The sequence below is a fragment of the Camelus bactrianus genome, chromosome 11 (assembly GCF_048773025.1).
Source record: "Camelus bactrianus isolate YW-2024 breed Bactrian camel chromosome 11, ASM4877302v1, whole genome shotgun sequence".
In the NCBI taxonomy this organism is placed as follows: Eukaryota; Metazoa; Chordata; class Mammalia; order Artiodactyla; family Camelidae; genus Camelus; species Camelus bactrianus.
Window position 1 is genome coordinate 30486345 of NC_133549.1, and position 15345 is coordinate 30501689.

Sequence of the window (15345 nt, forward strand, 5' to 3'; positions counted from 1 at the left end):
AACACTATCTATAAAATGTTTTACATTGACCATAAGCAATGAGCAATATTAGTGATAACTATTTGTCTGCTACTGAAAACAACTGATGTTGGCGAAAAAAAAATATTCAGGAAGTTTCAATTACAGTGAATTGTTTTCTTACCACTGGGCTTACTAAAAATTCATAGCCCCAATGTTGAGTCCTCTAGATTAGTTTTCTAAGATGATTTTTCTAAGTTTTTCCCTCATACGTCTGCTCTATAAATATAACTCAGTACTCTGAGGACATTCTTATTAGTGTTTTTGAGGATAAAAGTAAGATTTGTTTAAAATACTGTGCAGCCCCCACCATACACACCTAAACACAAAAAGAATCTTAACTGAAGCAAATTATTAGTTTCCAGACAAAAGTACCTTGCTTTCCATTTAAACATAAGAGCAAAAGTCAAATCACACACACGTTAGAATTCATCATAAACCAGCTTCTCTGCAATGCCTATCAACTGTGTCACCCATCACAGAAGTGCAATAAATGCTGAATAAATTCAAAGTTCTACTTTCAAAGTTATAGCTATCATAAATCACTTTTATTACTATTAAAAGTAGAGTTTAGACAAATTTTCTTGAGAAATTGAGCTCATAGCACATAAATTCAGAGAAAATAATTCTAGGGAACTAAATGAATACTTCAAACAACTTTCCAGTTTCCTACAAAATCAATTGTATACCATAGTCTTTATGAATGTAAAACATTTTATTCCACCTAAAATGCTAATACTATTGCTGGGGTGGTACCTCAGATAAGAATGGCAAGAGGAAGAATAATCTCAGAACAGCACTCACTCCTTAAACTAGTGTTTCTCAAAGTGTGACTCATAATGGTTGGCTGGTTTCACGGGTCCTCTGTGGGGCTTGATAAAAATGCAGATTCTCCAGTCACGCTGAGATCTGCACGAGACCATCTGGAGGTGGAACCAAGGAATCTGCATTTTTAAAGAGCTCTGCAGGCAAGCACAAGTTCTTCGTCCTGCCATTCAAAGCCTTTGACAATGCTCATTTCTCTGTCCAAGCCCTTTTCCTACCACTTGCTAATTATACTGTTTCCCGAACATACCACAGACTTTCTTATCTCCACTCCTTTACTTATGCTCACCCATTCTTATCTAAACATCTGTCAAGGCTCATCTGTCAAAGACAACCTCTTCCGAGCAGATATAATCTCTTCACCCTATGAGCATTTAAGGGGCATTTACTTTGTGTCTTTCTTATGACATTCACCTTACTCTACCTAAGGTTACAGTATCTGAACGTTAGTCTTACCCTCATCACCAGACTACCAGCTCCTTTATGGCAAAGACTGTTTCTAACTCATCTACCATCTGCACATAACCCATAGTAGGTGCATCTATTGACTGATATAAATGAACAGAGAAATTAGATTTCAGGGCATACGTGCTTGAGAACTGCAAAGTACTTCTGTTACTGTCTGTACTTACAAGTAATAAAGCTGCATTTCTCTAAAGATTCGTTCATTAGTAAATGTTAATTAAAAAGTTACTATGCATCATGCTAGATACCAGAGAAGCTGTGTAGACCCAAAGATTAATGAGACAGACTCCTTGTCCTCAAGGAGCTCACTGATCAGCAAGAGAAAATATCATGCATATACATAACTCTAATGCTAGGAAGGCTGTAGGAACTGACTTTACAAGCATATGAACAGTCCGATCAGTTCAGAAAATGGAGACAGCTACCACCTTAGGCTGTGGAGAAGTCTGTGCCATAAAAACACCGCATTAGAGCAGACATAGCACTAATTCAGAAGGGTGTTCTTTGTATTTAAGTCTAAACATAAATGTCTCTCTGAAGACAGGCAGGCATATGTATGCCTGCAAATCTTCTCTGCTTCTCATCTATGGCTGTGTACTTCTGAAACAAGCTTCAGAGATGCTGAGAAAAACTCTAAAAGCTTAAGCTTGGAAAAAAATCTATGCAGCCAAAGTAACTTAGGTATCTAAGAAAATCTGAGTAAAAATGAACTTAGAGAAGAAAAATTGCACACTTAGCCAAATTGCAATATTTGATATAGTTATATCAAAAACTAAAAAGACTGTAATATCACCCTCATTAATAAATCTTTCAAATCTGAAATCATAAGGCTATTCCAGTCATTTTGAAGCAAACTATCAAAATATGATACATGTCATGAAAAACAGGCATTCATAGTCCTTAACAGTAACCTGGAAATTTAAATTCCCGCAATTTTGCAGTCGGGTTGCTGGCTTACCTCCAGTAAGAATGCAAAATAGGGTCCTGAATTATTTATTCAGTAAAGTGGAATAAAAAATGAGTTCATCTATTCAGAAAGCTAAAATTTTAAAAAACAAAACAAAAAAAACCTTGACAACATCTACCCTGGCAAATATATGAAACAACGGAACTCTCATATATTGTCCATGGGATGCAAAATGATAAACCCACTTGTGAGAAGTTTGGCAAACATACACTTACCACATGATCCAGACATACTATCTTAGGTACTCAAGTGGCATGAAAACCTAAATCCACACAAAAATCTGTGAATATACTGGAGGCTTCATTCATACGTGCCCAAAACCTGAAACAACCCATAAGTCCCTAAACCAGTGGATGGATAAACAACTATGGGACTTCCATACGGTGGCATACTACTCAGCAAAATAAAGGACCAAACTCACGGAAGACTCTCAAATGCATTATGTGAATTATAAAAGGCCTCAAAAGGCTAATTATATTTTCAGCTTTCTGGAAAAAAGAGAATTTGGGACAGAAAACAGATCAATATTGCTAGGGGCAGAATGGAAACAGGATGACCAGGAAGGGACACAAGGTAAGGTGATGGACCTGCTGCATATCTTGACTGTGGTGACGGTTACACAACTGGATGTGTTTGTCAAACTCAGAGACTTATAGGGCAGAAAGAGTGAATTGTACTGCATGTAACTTATACCTTAAACTAAATATATAATATGTATTTTTTAACTAAAAAAAATTTTTTTTCTAAATAATTACTGCTAAAAAAAAATGGGGAATGAAACCAGGAAATACACAAAAATTATTTTCTAATTTAAAACTGTAAGTAAAATCCAAATACAAATTGATTTACATAAACTATGATTCGGTGACTATGGCTATGAAAAGACAGTACAAAATAGTACTGAGCAATCCCAAATGCTATAACGAGGTGGGGTGGTAACTCGTGATTTTTCACATCTTGTCCAAATGTGTACACACTTACACCTACCCCAGGTCAGATTACCCACACGCCACACTAGAGCAGGCCTGGCTGAAAACATGATAGCTTATAAATTCCCGTGACATCTCTCTTCCTGATTTGCCCTTCAAGCTGCACTCCTTCTAAGTCTTGGCTCTGTGTTTGTCCAGCCCTGTGTATCTGGCTCAATCACATTCTTTGAGAATCATTTTTCTCAGGAGATTTAAAGTTAAAATAAAACAGTGATCTTAAACGAAAATAATTCTGAGAAGTAAAACAAGCTTTCTGATACCTACATAAATGTAATTCCTTCCAATATTATTCATAGAATTCCATTCTCATGATCATTTTAATATATGCACACTTTGAAGGTCTACAAGAAGTATACCATACCTCCAGAAAAAAATTAACCAAGTAGGGATCTTGTTTCAGCTTTGCACACACAATGCAGAGAAACTGAATTTCTTCATTTTCGGTTGGTGTTGCAAGGACTTCACCACATAGTCGAATTAATTTCTGTCAAAAAATTCAAAACAAATTTTTAAACTTAGATTACTTTTTACAAGCATGTAGGCAGCCATCATTTACCTTCAGGATATTTAAAATTTTCAAATAATGCAAATATTTTGCATTTTTCAGAAAGAACACTACTTACCATCACCTATATCAAAATAAATTAGCTAGTAAGAAATTTTTCAAATATATTACTTTAAAAAATTAATGAGGTATATAATAAACTCTTCTTAAGATGTCATGGAAGTAAGTTAAAGGTAAAATGAATGCGTAAAATTTTAAAAGAGAAATACAAAGACAAGAAATGCATTTAATACAATGTCATGCATAAAGAAAGCTCAAGTATTTGCTAATTTGCATGTTATTTTTAGAATAATTTCCTTTGTTATTTTTACTCTTAAAAAATCATATAAAATTATTTCTACATTAAAAGAAGCAAACCAAATAGTTTTATGCAAAGGGAACGAAATACCTGCACGGGCCTATGCACATTAATGTGTGGAAGTAGTGGCTGCCGGATTTTTCCCAGAAGTTTGGTATAGAATACCAAAACCTGCTGTTTCATTCCTGGAGGACACTGGATACAGGAAAAAAGAAAAGCAAAAAGGAAAGAACAGACAATGCAAACACATTTACTTAAAAATTTTAAAAACAGGAGACAACGTATGTGAATATATTCCACCTTCAAAAGTCAATGCAATTAACCAGTTAATGACTTTGTCAGAATAAAATTCTCAATCTCATATTATTGACTAGTATTCTATAAATAAAATTATATTTGGGATTATAATGTAGCGTATGAGACCAAAGGCTGATGTAGTTACAAACAGCATGCTGATAACGTGCCGCTGTGGAGATGCGTAACTGGTTCAGGCAATGCCAACCTGATTATATTCTAAACGCTAGGGTAACATGAAACTCCCTGGCCAAAGCAAAGGGAGAGTCTTGTCTCCTACACTAATGACAGGCAATCAATAACTTTCCATCATACATATGTAGGAGTAAATAAAGCCTTCTAACACACGTATGTAAACAAAGGAATCCTATGTATAACCTGCTGTGATTTATTCAAACAACATTGTTTTAAATTAGTTGCAAAATTATTTACATTATGATTATTATAGGCAATGAATATTTAATAAATATGTTTTGATAACATGCCAGTTGTTTAAAATATTTGCTGAAAAGTAGGTAAACCTGACAATTATTCATGTTGAAGACTAAGAGAGTATGAATTAACAAGGTTATATAATTAACCTTAGACTGCCTCAGATTTAAAATATAGTCACAAAATAAATATTTCCAACACATCATCATAGACATGTTATCTGGAAATAGCATAAGCTATAACCTTAAACACAATAATATTTTAAGATAGCAAATACCTTCAATTATTCAGATAAAACACAGTATTTACAATCATCAATATTAAAATAAATTTACTAGAACTAAAATTACTAACAGTTGCTTAAAAATCGACTAATATTTTCTCAATTTAATATTGCACAATCCGTCTTTCCAAAGGACAGGAAAAAGAAGGGAGGAGGGGAATGAACTGTAGGATATGTGGAAGCAGAGATGTTGCCTGGAAAACATAAACTAAATGAATTTAACCCCAAAATGAACTGGAGCACTATAGAGTTAGTTAAAAGGAAACTGTCTTTAATTCTACTTCATAATTCTATTTGTTGTTCAAACATACCTATTAGTTGGCGGGAGGGCTTTAGTTTGATTTTCACATATATTCTAGAAATTCAGAGCACAGAACCACAGATTTTGGGGAGAGGTGGGAGAGGTCCTTTGGTGATCACTTCCTTGTTTTTAAAGAGGAGGAAGATTAACCAGAGACTTACTTGAACTGGCTCCACTCATCAGTAGTTAATGTCAGAATATAATCAGTGACATTCTCTTTCAGGAGTATGAAAAATAATTCTGATTTTTGTAACCCAGTTTTCACTGGGTTCCTTCTCATATTCTTTGATTCTGAGCATGTGCACTTGAGTCTATTTTTCATAAGCATTTAGTTCTAAGCAGCCTAAGCAGGACCAGCTGCTGTCTAAAGCACTTGGAAGCTTTGCCATCTCTGTGGAAAGTCATATTCATATAGGCCGTACACTTTCTTTTTTTTCACAGACTGACGTAAATTCTGCCATGCTTAATACGTACCTCTGTAATTAAATTTAGTGCTTGGCAGCTTCTTTATCTCTAAAATATGAATGCGTATATCACATGCCCAAGAATATGATGTGCATTAGGAACTTACATCAGCTTTCCCTAAGGTATATAACGTTTCCAAGATCTTGTGATGAAGTAAATATTCCATACATGGCCCCGTCTCTCCAAATTCCCGTTCACTTTCTTCTTGTACCAATATTACTAACATCTGTTCCAGATGAGATGGAATATTTGTATCTGTCACTGGAGCTTTATCATCTAAACAATAAAAACACTCATCAAATATTTAAACATTTTTAATCCGTACATTTATACCTAAAATACTCTTTATATTTCCTTCTTCTTTTTCAAATTGAGAAAAATCTGAACTACATACACTTAAGTGAGGTTTATATCTTATTCAAAAACAATCTATATTCTGAAAGAAAATTCCATAAGCTAGTATTCATGCATAATAATTCATCTTTAAAAAATAGTAAAAACCCCTTTGACGCCACTTCTTTCTGTGGCTGCTGCTCTTCTTCTTGGCTCTCCTTTCCACTGACACTTTTCAAGAGAGCAGTCTACACATACTCTCTACGCACGTTCTCTGTCCATTTTCCCTTAAACATACTCCAATCAGGTCTTCTTTCTTATCCTTGCTATTAAAATGGCTCTTATCAGGACCCCTAATGAGCTCCTTGTGGTGAATCCAATGACCCATTCCTAGTCTTCATCAACTTGACATCAGCATCATTTGACACACTGATCGCTCTCTCCTCTTCCGGCTTCTAGGACACCATTCTCTACTTGGCTGTCTTCTACCTCACGGACAAAGGCAAAATCTCCTTTGCTCTCACTCTCATTTCCCCGTTCTCTAAACACGGCACACAAAGGCTCAATTCCTGAACACTTTCTCTTCCACTTATCCTTAGCTATCCCTACATAATCTCACCCAGTCTCATGGCTTTAAATCCTGCTTAAACGCTGATGACTCTCAATTCCATATGTCTAGTTTAGGCTTCTACCCTGAATTTCAGAGTCCTATCTCCTCCTGTCTACTTGACATATCCATTTGGAAATATAATGGGTGTCAAACTGAATTTGTCCAAAATGCTCTTACAAACCTGCTCCTCCTGCAATCTCCCCATTCCCAGTGAGGCCTTTCTATTTCTCCAACTGCCTAAGCCCCAACATTTGTAGTTATCGTTGACTCTTATTATCTCATACCCAATAGTCAATCCATCAACAAAGCTTTCTTCAAAATATTCCCAGACTACAGTCACCTCTTACCACGACCACCCTGGTCTAAGCAAATGGCCGGCATCTCTCAGACCACTGCAAACCCCCAACTGTTCTCACAGCTTCCCTTCATGCTCTCAATCTAATTTTCTCACAGAAGCCAAAGTGATCCCTTTAAGACAGATTATTTTACACCTCTGCTCAAAACTCTTCAATGGCTTCCCATCTTAGAGTAAAAGGCAAAACCCTTATAACAGTTCACAGGGCGCCACCTGTCTAACGTGATCTCCTCTCCTTTTTCTTGCTCACTCTGCTCTAGCCACGCTGGCTTCCTGGAAGATCTTAGCACATGCCACGTATGCGGCCTGCTCCGGCCTCAGGGCTGGTGCACTGTGTACTCTCCTGGGACATTTCCCCCAGACTTGTTTCCTCCCGCCTTCAGACTTCAGCTCAGAAGTCACCGCAGACAATGAGGTTTTCTCTAATCTGAAACAGCCATCTGCCTCCCCCACTGCCCCAACACACATTTCTATCATCCCTCTTAGCCTGCTTCATTTCCTTCTTAACACTGTCATCTGACACACTGTATGTATTTGTGTACTTGTTGTTTGCTTCCCTCTAATCAATATACAAGCTCTGTTACGACAGATTTTGGTCTGAGTGGTGTATCTCCCAGTGCCTAGAACAACGCTTACACCTAACAGGTGTTCAATGGATTTATTTTTGAATGAATCTACGAGAGGAATTAAAAGTAAAATAAATTGTTTATAAGTTTAAATGTAAAATAACTTTGAAAACTAGCTTGAAATATATTTTAATATTTCACAAATTTTCTGTTTAATTAATATTAGCATTGTTTCTTACCCGAAGTCTCTATGTAGTAATGAGTTATTGCCTTCCAGTGATACACGAAATCTTCTTGTAAAGGAAGAGAAGGTGCAAGCTACATAAACACAAAAAAGACCACGACAATTGAGAAAATGGCATTAAAAGTTTCCCATTAACTGTAACTCTGTATTTGTCTATTAATGATGCAAAAGCAGCATAAGAATAAGGGGTGAGCTTTAATTCGAGTCTATATGTCAGATGTCAAAGAGAAAAAAAATGCATCAGATCCAATAAAATACAATGATTTATTAAGAAAGAAGAAAATCACGTATCAGCATTATTATTAAACTACAGTACTGGGTTTTTTTTCCCCTCCCCTGAAACTACATATGGCTTCAAAAGTAACAGTGTTAAATGAAAACACACAATATTCTATTATTAAAGTATCAGCAAAATGGAATTATTGATAACCAGGGATCTTTGTACCTAGGACTTTGAAATGCAAAACAGTAAAAAGCTGCTATGTATTTAGTTACACATCAGCACCACTACTAAAACATATACCAAAGTCAACCCTGTAATCAGATGGAAACTGTTCTTTACTTTCAATGACATACAGAAGTAAATCTTTTCCTTTTTAAGGCTAGATTAGGCAGTGCATATTTCTAGCGAGATAACTACATGAACAAGACACTACCAATTTAAATTCCACAAAATCAAAAAGACTTTACATTTTAATTCTGAAATTTACTTCAGAAGTTTTAAGACCAAAATTTTATCCCTCAGCCATCTCATAGCAAACTTACAAGTACTTCAAGCAGGTATTAAAGGGATAGAAAAAGATTCGAATGCATCTTCTACAATATTTTCTTTTCTTTAAAAAAGAATGAGGACTCTCCCAGTCCGCGTATCGTCAATAAATTCTGGTCACAAAGTACAGAACTGACCCCACTCACTTAAGAACAAATATGGTTTCTATTCTGGGGACCTGAACTACGGCAGCGAGATCTTCCATTTTCATGGACTTCCTCTGACCAGATGGCCTAAGAGGTCATGTTACTCCTATACTTCTGCTTGCTCCATTTGGATTTCTTGGTGCCCCCAGCAGGGACCTCAAAGTTCGAAACCCTGTCAAAACAATTTCCAAACTATTGAGCAAAATATAAACATTGGTCATGACATCTCAAGTGTTTCAATCCAGAAGAGGAAACGCAGTCAGGAAAAAAACAGACCCCAAAAATGTTCAGCTTTTTCATACTTGCCTATCTGCACCACACTGAACATCCATCTCATTTCCAAACAGAATGCTATGAATTTTTTAAAAAGACTTTAAGATCTTTAACAAAGCAGTTAAACCCTTTGGGGTTATTATACTTCACGAAGAACGTGGGGAGGGAAATTACTTGTGGGAGATTGAGAGAAAAAAATTAGAAAGAAAAATAAGAAAGAGTTAACTTGAGAAAACAAAATAATCTTCCTGAAATTTTTAGATTAAAAAATCTGTTTTAATCAGCTACCTATTTTTAGAATCTTCCTCAAAATATATAAAATCTCTCGTTTTGGGGACCTTTTTTTTTTTTAATACACCAGCTTTATGTAGTATTAACAATTATCATTAATTATGTATTAATAATTGGGACAAACTCGAAGCATGGTGCTTCAAAAAATGTACCTAGTTTCTCAAGTGGAAATATTTGTTAACTTTTTCCAAGGGAATTTCCAGGTATATGAGGAATGACAGCATCCTTGTTTCAGATTATTTCACCCCTGGGACTTAACTCTGTTTACAAGGAAAGTCACTAAATCAGAGGTCTTACAGGATTTGTGTCAGGACCTTTGCTATTAAACAGTCAAATTCAGAGCAGGATAGTGTTGCCTGCTTGTGAATCTCCCACAGGAATTTGCTTTAAATTGAGAAACCTATTTAAGTAGACAGTGAAACAGTTCTAAACTGCTAATAACTTAGTTTAGTAACAATCTTCTTCAAACATAACTAAATTTTCTTATTTAAATAAAACTTCCTCATAAACTTGCCTTTTTGATTTTGAATCATAACATACAAATAACCTGTATCATCATTACATAAAAATATTTATGCTCTGGGCTAAAAAAAAAAAAGGAAGAGATGTGTGAATCAGCATGAGTGGATTCTAATCTGAGTTAACGTTTTACAATACAGAGATTAAATTTTTGAAAATGCATGCAGTCGTTCACTATCTCAACCAAAAATTGACCTGAATACCTAACGTGGACATGACTTTCCTGCCCCTATCTCAAGTATATAATTGCTGAGCTAGCCATCTCCTCCACTAGATTGTAAACTCTATGCATTTACAAAGATTATATCATCTATTTTGTCACTGAATCCCCAGTTTCCAAGTCAGCAAGCATTCAGTAACATTTACCGAGTGAACACACAGTAGTTGCTACCAGTTAATGAGCAGTTATGTGCCAGGCACAGTGCTACAAAGTTTACACTTACCATATGGTCTTAAATTCTCATAATATATTCCAATTTTACCGAAACTCCTTCTAAGACCCAAAGCCATAATTGACCTGCCCAAGGAAACACTACTTGTGACGAGAAACCTGGCCTTTCTCCACAACGCTTACCACACAAAGGACCTACGCTGGTAACTCAGATGAGAACCAGTGCTCTCAATGCCACATCTGCCGTCTCACGTGTATTACGAACATTCCACGCCCGGATCTTTTAAAATGCTTCTTCCTTCCCCAACTTCCCTAATGTCCTTCCTATCTTCTCTGCCTCTCCAAAGTCCAGCTCAAGTCTCACTTCCTCCAGAGAGCCTTCCCCACCTACTCCAGTCCTAAGTGCCTGCTGCCTTCCTCCTCCAGAACTCTCTGGCTGAACAAGCATCCAAATGATGGTGATGATGATGATGGCGACCACGATGATGATGATGGCGACCACGATAATGATCAGCGTTTACTGAGACTTACTAAGTGCCAAGCACTGCATTAAGCACTTCATATACATGATCTCATACTAACTTTGACAACAATTCTATCAGATAGGTACAGTTATTTCCATTCTACAATGAGGAGCTGACATGTACACAGATGAAGTAACTTGTCCAGGGTAGAAGTAAGAGGCAGAGGCAAGGCTGGAACCCTGTGCCCCACTCTTGTGCACTGCGTACACTTTTACTTGTGCATTTGTGTCGTCTCCCAGCGCAATCTCACTGTGAACTCGCACTGTGCCACGCTTTCGCAGTGGGCTCAGAGAATATTTGCCGAACGACTCGAGGACTTTAGTTAGACACCACTTGTGGAAAAAGAAAACACTACATGTTTCATTTGGTGTTTTAATCTTTAGTGCAGAGTAGATTTTCAAGGAATTGCTGGTCCCAGCAATCATCGTTAACTCTTAACTATAATTTAGAAAGAAAACGCTGCGTTCAAATTTTGAAAAATAACTTCCACTGAATTAGCTAGTTAAGACAGATAAAAATTTCTTCCCTGACACAGTCCTTTATCTCTTTGGAATAAATCTGCCCTTAAGGGTCGAACTGGCTGGAATTTAAAAGACACTAGTTCCCAGCAGATTACCTCACACAGACCAGGCCCTCCACAAACACTGAATCGTACTTAATGGAAGGTGTTTTATTTATCCTTCAGAGAAGCTGTGCTAAAATGATCCAGTTCCACCTCAGAACTAACCACATGAGGCCTGATTTCAGACTTGTGACATGTGGTAACTGGCTAACAAAACAGATTCTGTTCACAACTGTTAATGGCCAATCACTTCTATACTGAGGGAAAATTGTCATTTCTGAAAAGAGAGGCAAGAGTTATATTGTAGTTTTGTTTTTGATCAAGGTGTGAATTTCTCTCTTAAATTCAAAATGCAGCCTATCAGCTTAACAACACATTTTTGAATACTGATCTTTGAAAATATCTTAGTTGTATTTTTTTCCTTGTAAGTAGTTGACAGGAAGTGAGGAGAAACCGTTACTTAAACAATCAGGAAAACCCTACACTTAAGTCTCATTTCAATGAATATGTATCTGGGTCACCCTAAAAAGCCATATGAAGGTTCATCCAATTGAATCAAGAAATCTAGGAAGTAGTAATACCAAAATGGTTGAGAAAACATTACAGATTCATACAATGACACAACTGAAAAAGGTCATGTCAGCATCTGCATACAGGATTATCTCCCATCTCTGCAGAATCCTGATAATTATGACAATTTCAAAACTGTATCAGAAAATGCTAATTGGGCAGACAAATTAAAAGAATAGAGAAAAGAAATGAACTGAAATGAACTGAAGAATGGTTTGACTAGTATACAGAAAAAAAAGGTCAAGCAAACAGAGCTGAATAAACGGCAAAAAATATTCTTTAAATACCACAAAGATGGCTTATTTATCATTACATATGAGTTCATTTCCAAGAGAAATTAAAAAAAAAAAAAAGACTATGCCAAAATTTTTTCATGAGATTTAACCTCCTATTGAGATAAACTGGGACATATCATAGCTGAAAACATTAACTCTAAGCAAATAAAAACATTACTTTTCTAAATGCAATGCATTAGTTCCCAGGACCAGATGAATATAGTCAACTCTAACTTTTTCTCACTAATCTCGGCGAAGAAGAGAACTTGGGTGTTACAGAGTTAGAGTCAGACAATTTACATGGATAATTTGGTGGCTGCTAACATATACAATTATAAAAAGATAATGCAGACAGAAAACACAGGCCTCAGGACAAAAATGAGTCTACTGGGAGGGCATGAAAGCCACCCTTCTTTTTCTAAGTACTTATTTCTGTAAACATCAGCCTGAATTTTGGTAAAGAATATAAATAACACAAGAAATTGTATTCCCAATTATCTCAGTGCTAAGTTGTATTCAATGTTAAAAATTAAATGATTCTTACCAACCCACATAACATAGAAAACAAACTTACAGTTCCCAGGGGGAAAGGGGCAGGTCGAGGGATAAACTGGGGAGTTTGGGATTTGCAGATACTAACTACTATACATAAAATAGATAAACAACAAGGTCCCACTATATAGCACAGGGAACTATATTCAATATCTTTAATAAAAAAACTATGAAAAGGAACATATATATAACTGAATCACTGTATTAGCCACCAGAAATTAACACAACATTGTAAACCAACTATACTTCAACAAAAAAATTTTGTAATTAAATGATTTCTGGTATTTGAAGTTAAGGAATAATATAAAATGTAAATGTCATTGTATTTTTATAAATTTCATTTAAATTCTTAAAATGAGATGCTGCAGAATACATATATAAGCAAGAAAATAAAATTAAAGTTGCCTTCAAGTCAAAAGCTGTCATCTCCCTCAAGAGTAATACTGCTCTTCATTCATGAAAAACCCTGTCTTGTTTGATTTGATACACTCGTTTTCCCAAGAACTTGGAGTACAGCTAAAATGACTCAAACATTTCCCACGTATCCCTTAAAATAAAAACTGTACTAAAGTTTTGTTTTCATTACTGACTTTTAAACATCCATTTTATTTTTATCTGGCCATAAAAGCTGTTCTGTTACAACTGGGTTTTCTTCCTTAAAGTTGTGTAGATTTGCATGTGCTGTATCACACAAACTGAACACAGAAAGAAAAATGACACTAAAAACTAGCAAAGTAACATGTCTAGCAAAACTAGACTTCATAAATTTCCCAAGACGCATTTTTCAACTTGGGCAGTTCTCCCAGGGTAAAGTAAAACAATAAAAGTAAGGCAACTAGACCCTTCATCACTGAAACAGCAGGAAGACATTTTCTTGTTAGTTACTTCTCCTTTACTAGTGTTAGGATATTTGAATACTATCTCCTTAGGCTGGTGTCTAAAATCCTCAAAGGAGAGTATAATTGCAGGAAAAACGAAAAGCGTCCAGGAAAAAAAGAAAGGAAAGGAAACAGATGGTCTCGGCGCTGGGTGCGGGCTTGGGAGCCGTCTAAACCGCCCTCAATTAGGCCCTCCACATCAATCAATAAGGTCCAGCTGAGTTCGGCCACAAGGCCAGAGAAAGCAAAAGCTGGGAAGATTACGAAACAGGGTCTGGTGGGTGCTTCCTCGCCAGAGCCGCCCCCCAACCTAGGGCAAAAGCACCCTTTCCTGTCACCCCCACCCCCCAAAACAAACCCAAGCAGCGTTAGGCCGCTTCTTTTGTCTTGATCAACGCTGATCACTTTTTTGCGGAGAAGGTTAACGGTCAGGGAGTACGGAGGAGCGCCCCGTGGGCCTGCCAGGTGCTCCCCGACTCCCCTGTTCCCATCGGAGGAATCGAGCGACCCCCGACCCGGGCCCGGAGGGCCGATCCTCCCGGGGACCCCCGCCCACCTCCTGAAGGAGGGAAAGGGAGCCACGCCGGCCCGGGGTGGGAGGGAGAGCAGGGGGTCTGCTCAGAGCCAGGCCCGAGGCGCCGGCGCCCCGACGACCCCGCAGCGCCCGTGCCGGGCCTCGCCCCTCCGCGGGGCCGAGGACGCCGAGGGCCGGGCCGAGGCGGCCGGGCTCCCCCGGGGCCGGCAGGGGCGCGTAGGCCGCCGCCATCCCCGGCCTGTCGTGGGCCCGCAGCCCGCGCGGCCTTACCGCCTCCACGGCGTGCTGCAGGATGGAGGTGAACTTGGAGAACATCCTGTCCCGGGACTGCAGCAGCCTCTCCCGGGACGACCTGGAGAGCTCCTCAATCCGCCGCCGCCGCCCCTGCTGCGGCTGCCGGGGCCGCTCCAGAGTGAAGGCCGGTGCGGGGCGGGGAGGACGAGCAGAGGGCTGAGGCGGGCCCGGCCCGGCCCGGCCGCTCGAGGGGTGCGCGGGCGGCGCGGCGGCTCCGGCGGGCGCTGGGACGTGGCGGGCGGCGAGGAGGGCGTTCGGCGCGGACTCAGGGCCCCGCGACGCTTGGCGGCGGCGGCGGCGGCCCCGGCTTGGACACCGTGGCACCTCGGCTCGGGTTCCTTCCGCCCGCTCTGCCCGCCGCGGCCTGCAGGGGGCGCTGTCGCGGCCAGGGGAGGCCCCGCCAGGCCAGGCCAGTCCTGCCCTGCGGCGGGGCGGCCGGATGCTGCGGGGGCGGGAGGGGCAGGGAGAGGCCGCCGCCTGCCTGGGGGCGCCTGGGACGGGAGCCGGGCCTGGGCGCGGCCGCGACCCTCTCCCAACGCCTCAGTCATTACTTCTTAAAAACTCCGCCGGTCTCACCCACTTTTCCTCCTCATACGGAATTAACCTGCCGATTTTGTATGGAAACGTTGCCATATATGTATATAAAGTTCAGAGGTCCGTCTTTTAAGGGCAGATTTGCAAGACAGGTAAGAAAAAGCACAGTATTCCTAAGGCAAACAGGAGCCTTGGGTTTAAATGCTCAAAATTAGAACAAAT

At 39.0% G+C, this 15345-nt stretch overlaps 1 protein-coding gene across 1 annotated transcript in view; it reads right to left on the reverse strand.

Moving 5' to 3' along the window:
* Nucleotides 1-14823, reverse strand: part of FHIP2A (FHF complex subunit HOOK interacting protein 2A) — a 30596-nt gene extending 15773 nt beyond the window's left edge. The window contains exons 1-5 of the mRNA XM_074373564.1: nucleotides 14566-14823; nucleotides 8006-8084; nucleotides 6009-6178; nucleotides 4218-4322; nucleotides 3626-3748 (exon numbers count right to left, since the gene is read on the reverse strand). Coding sequence (XP_074229665.1) covers nucleotides 3626-3748; nucleotides 4218-4322; nucleotides 6009-6178; nucleotides 8006-8084; nucleotides 14566-14610 — 522 coding nt within the window. The 5' untranslated portion in view covers nucleotides 14611-14823. The remainder of the gene's footprint in view (nucleotides 1-3625; nucleotides 3749-4217; nucleotides 4323-6008; nucleotides 6179-8005; nucleotides 8085-14565) is intronic.
* Between the last annotated feature and the right edge of the window lie 522 nt (nucleotides 14824-15345).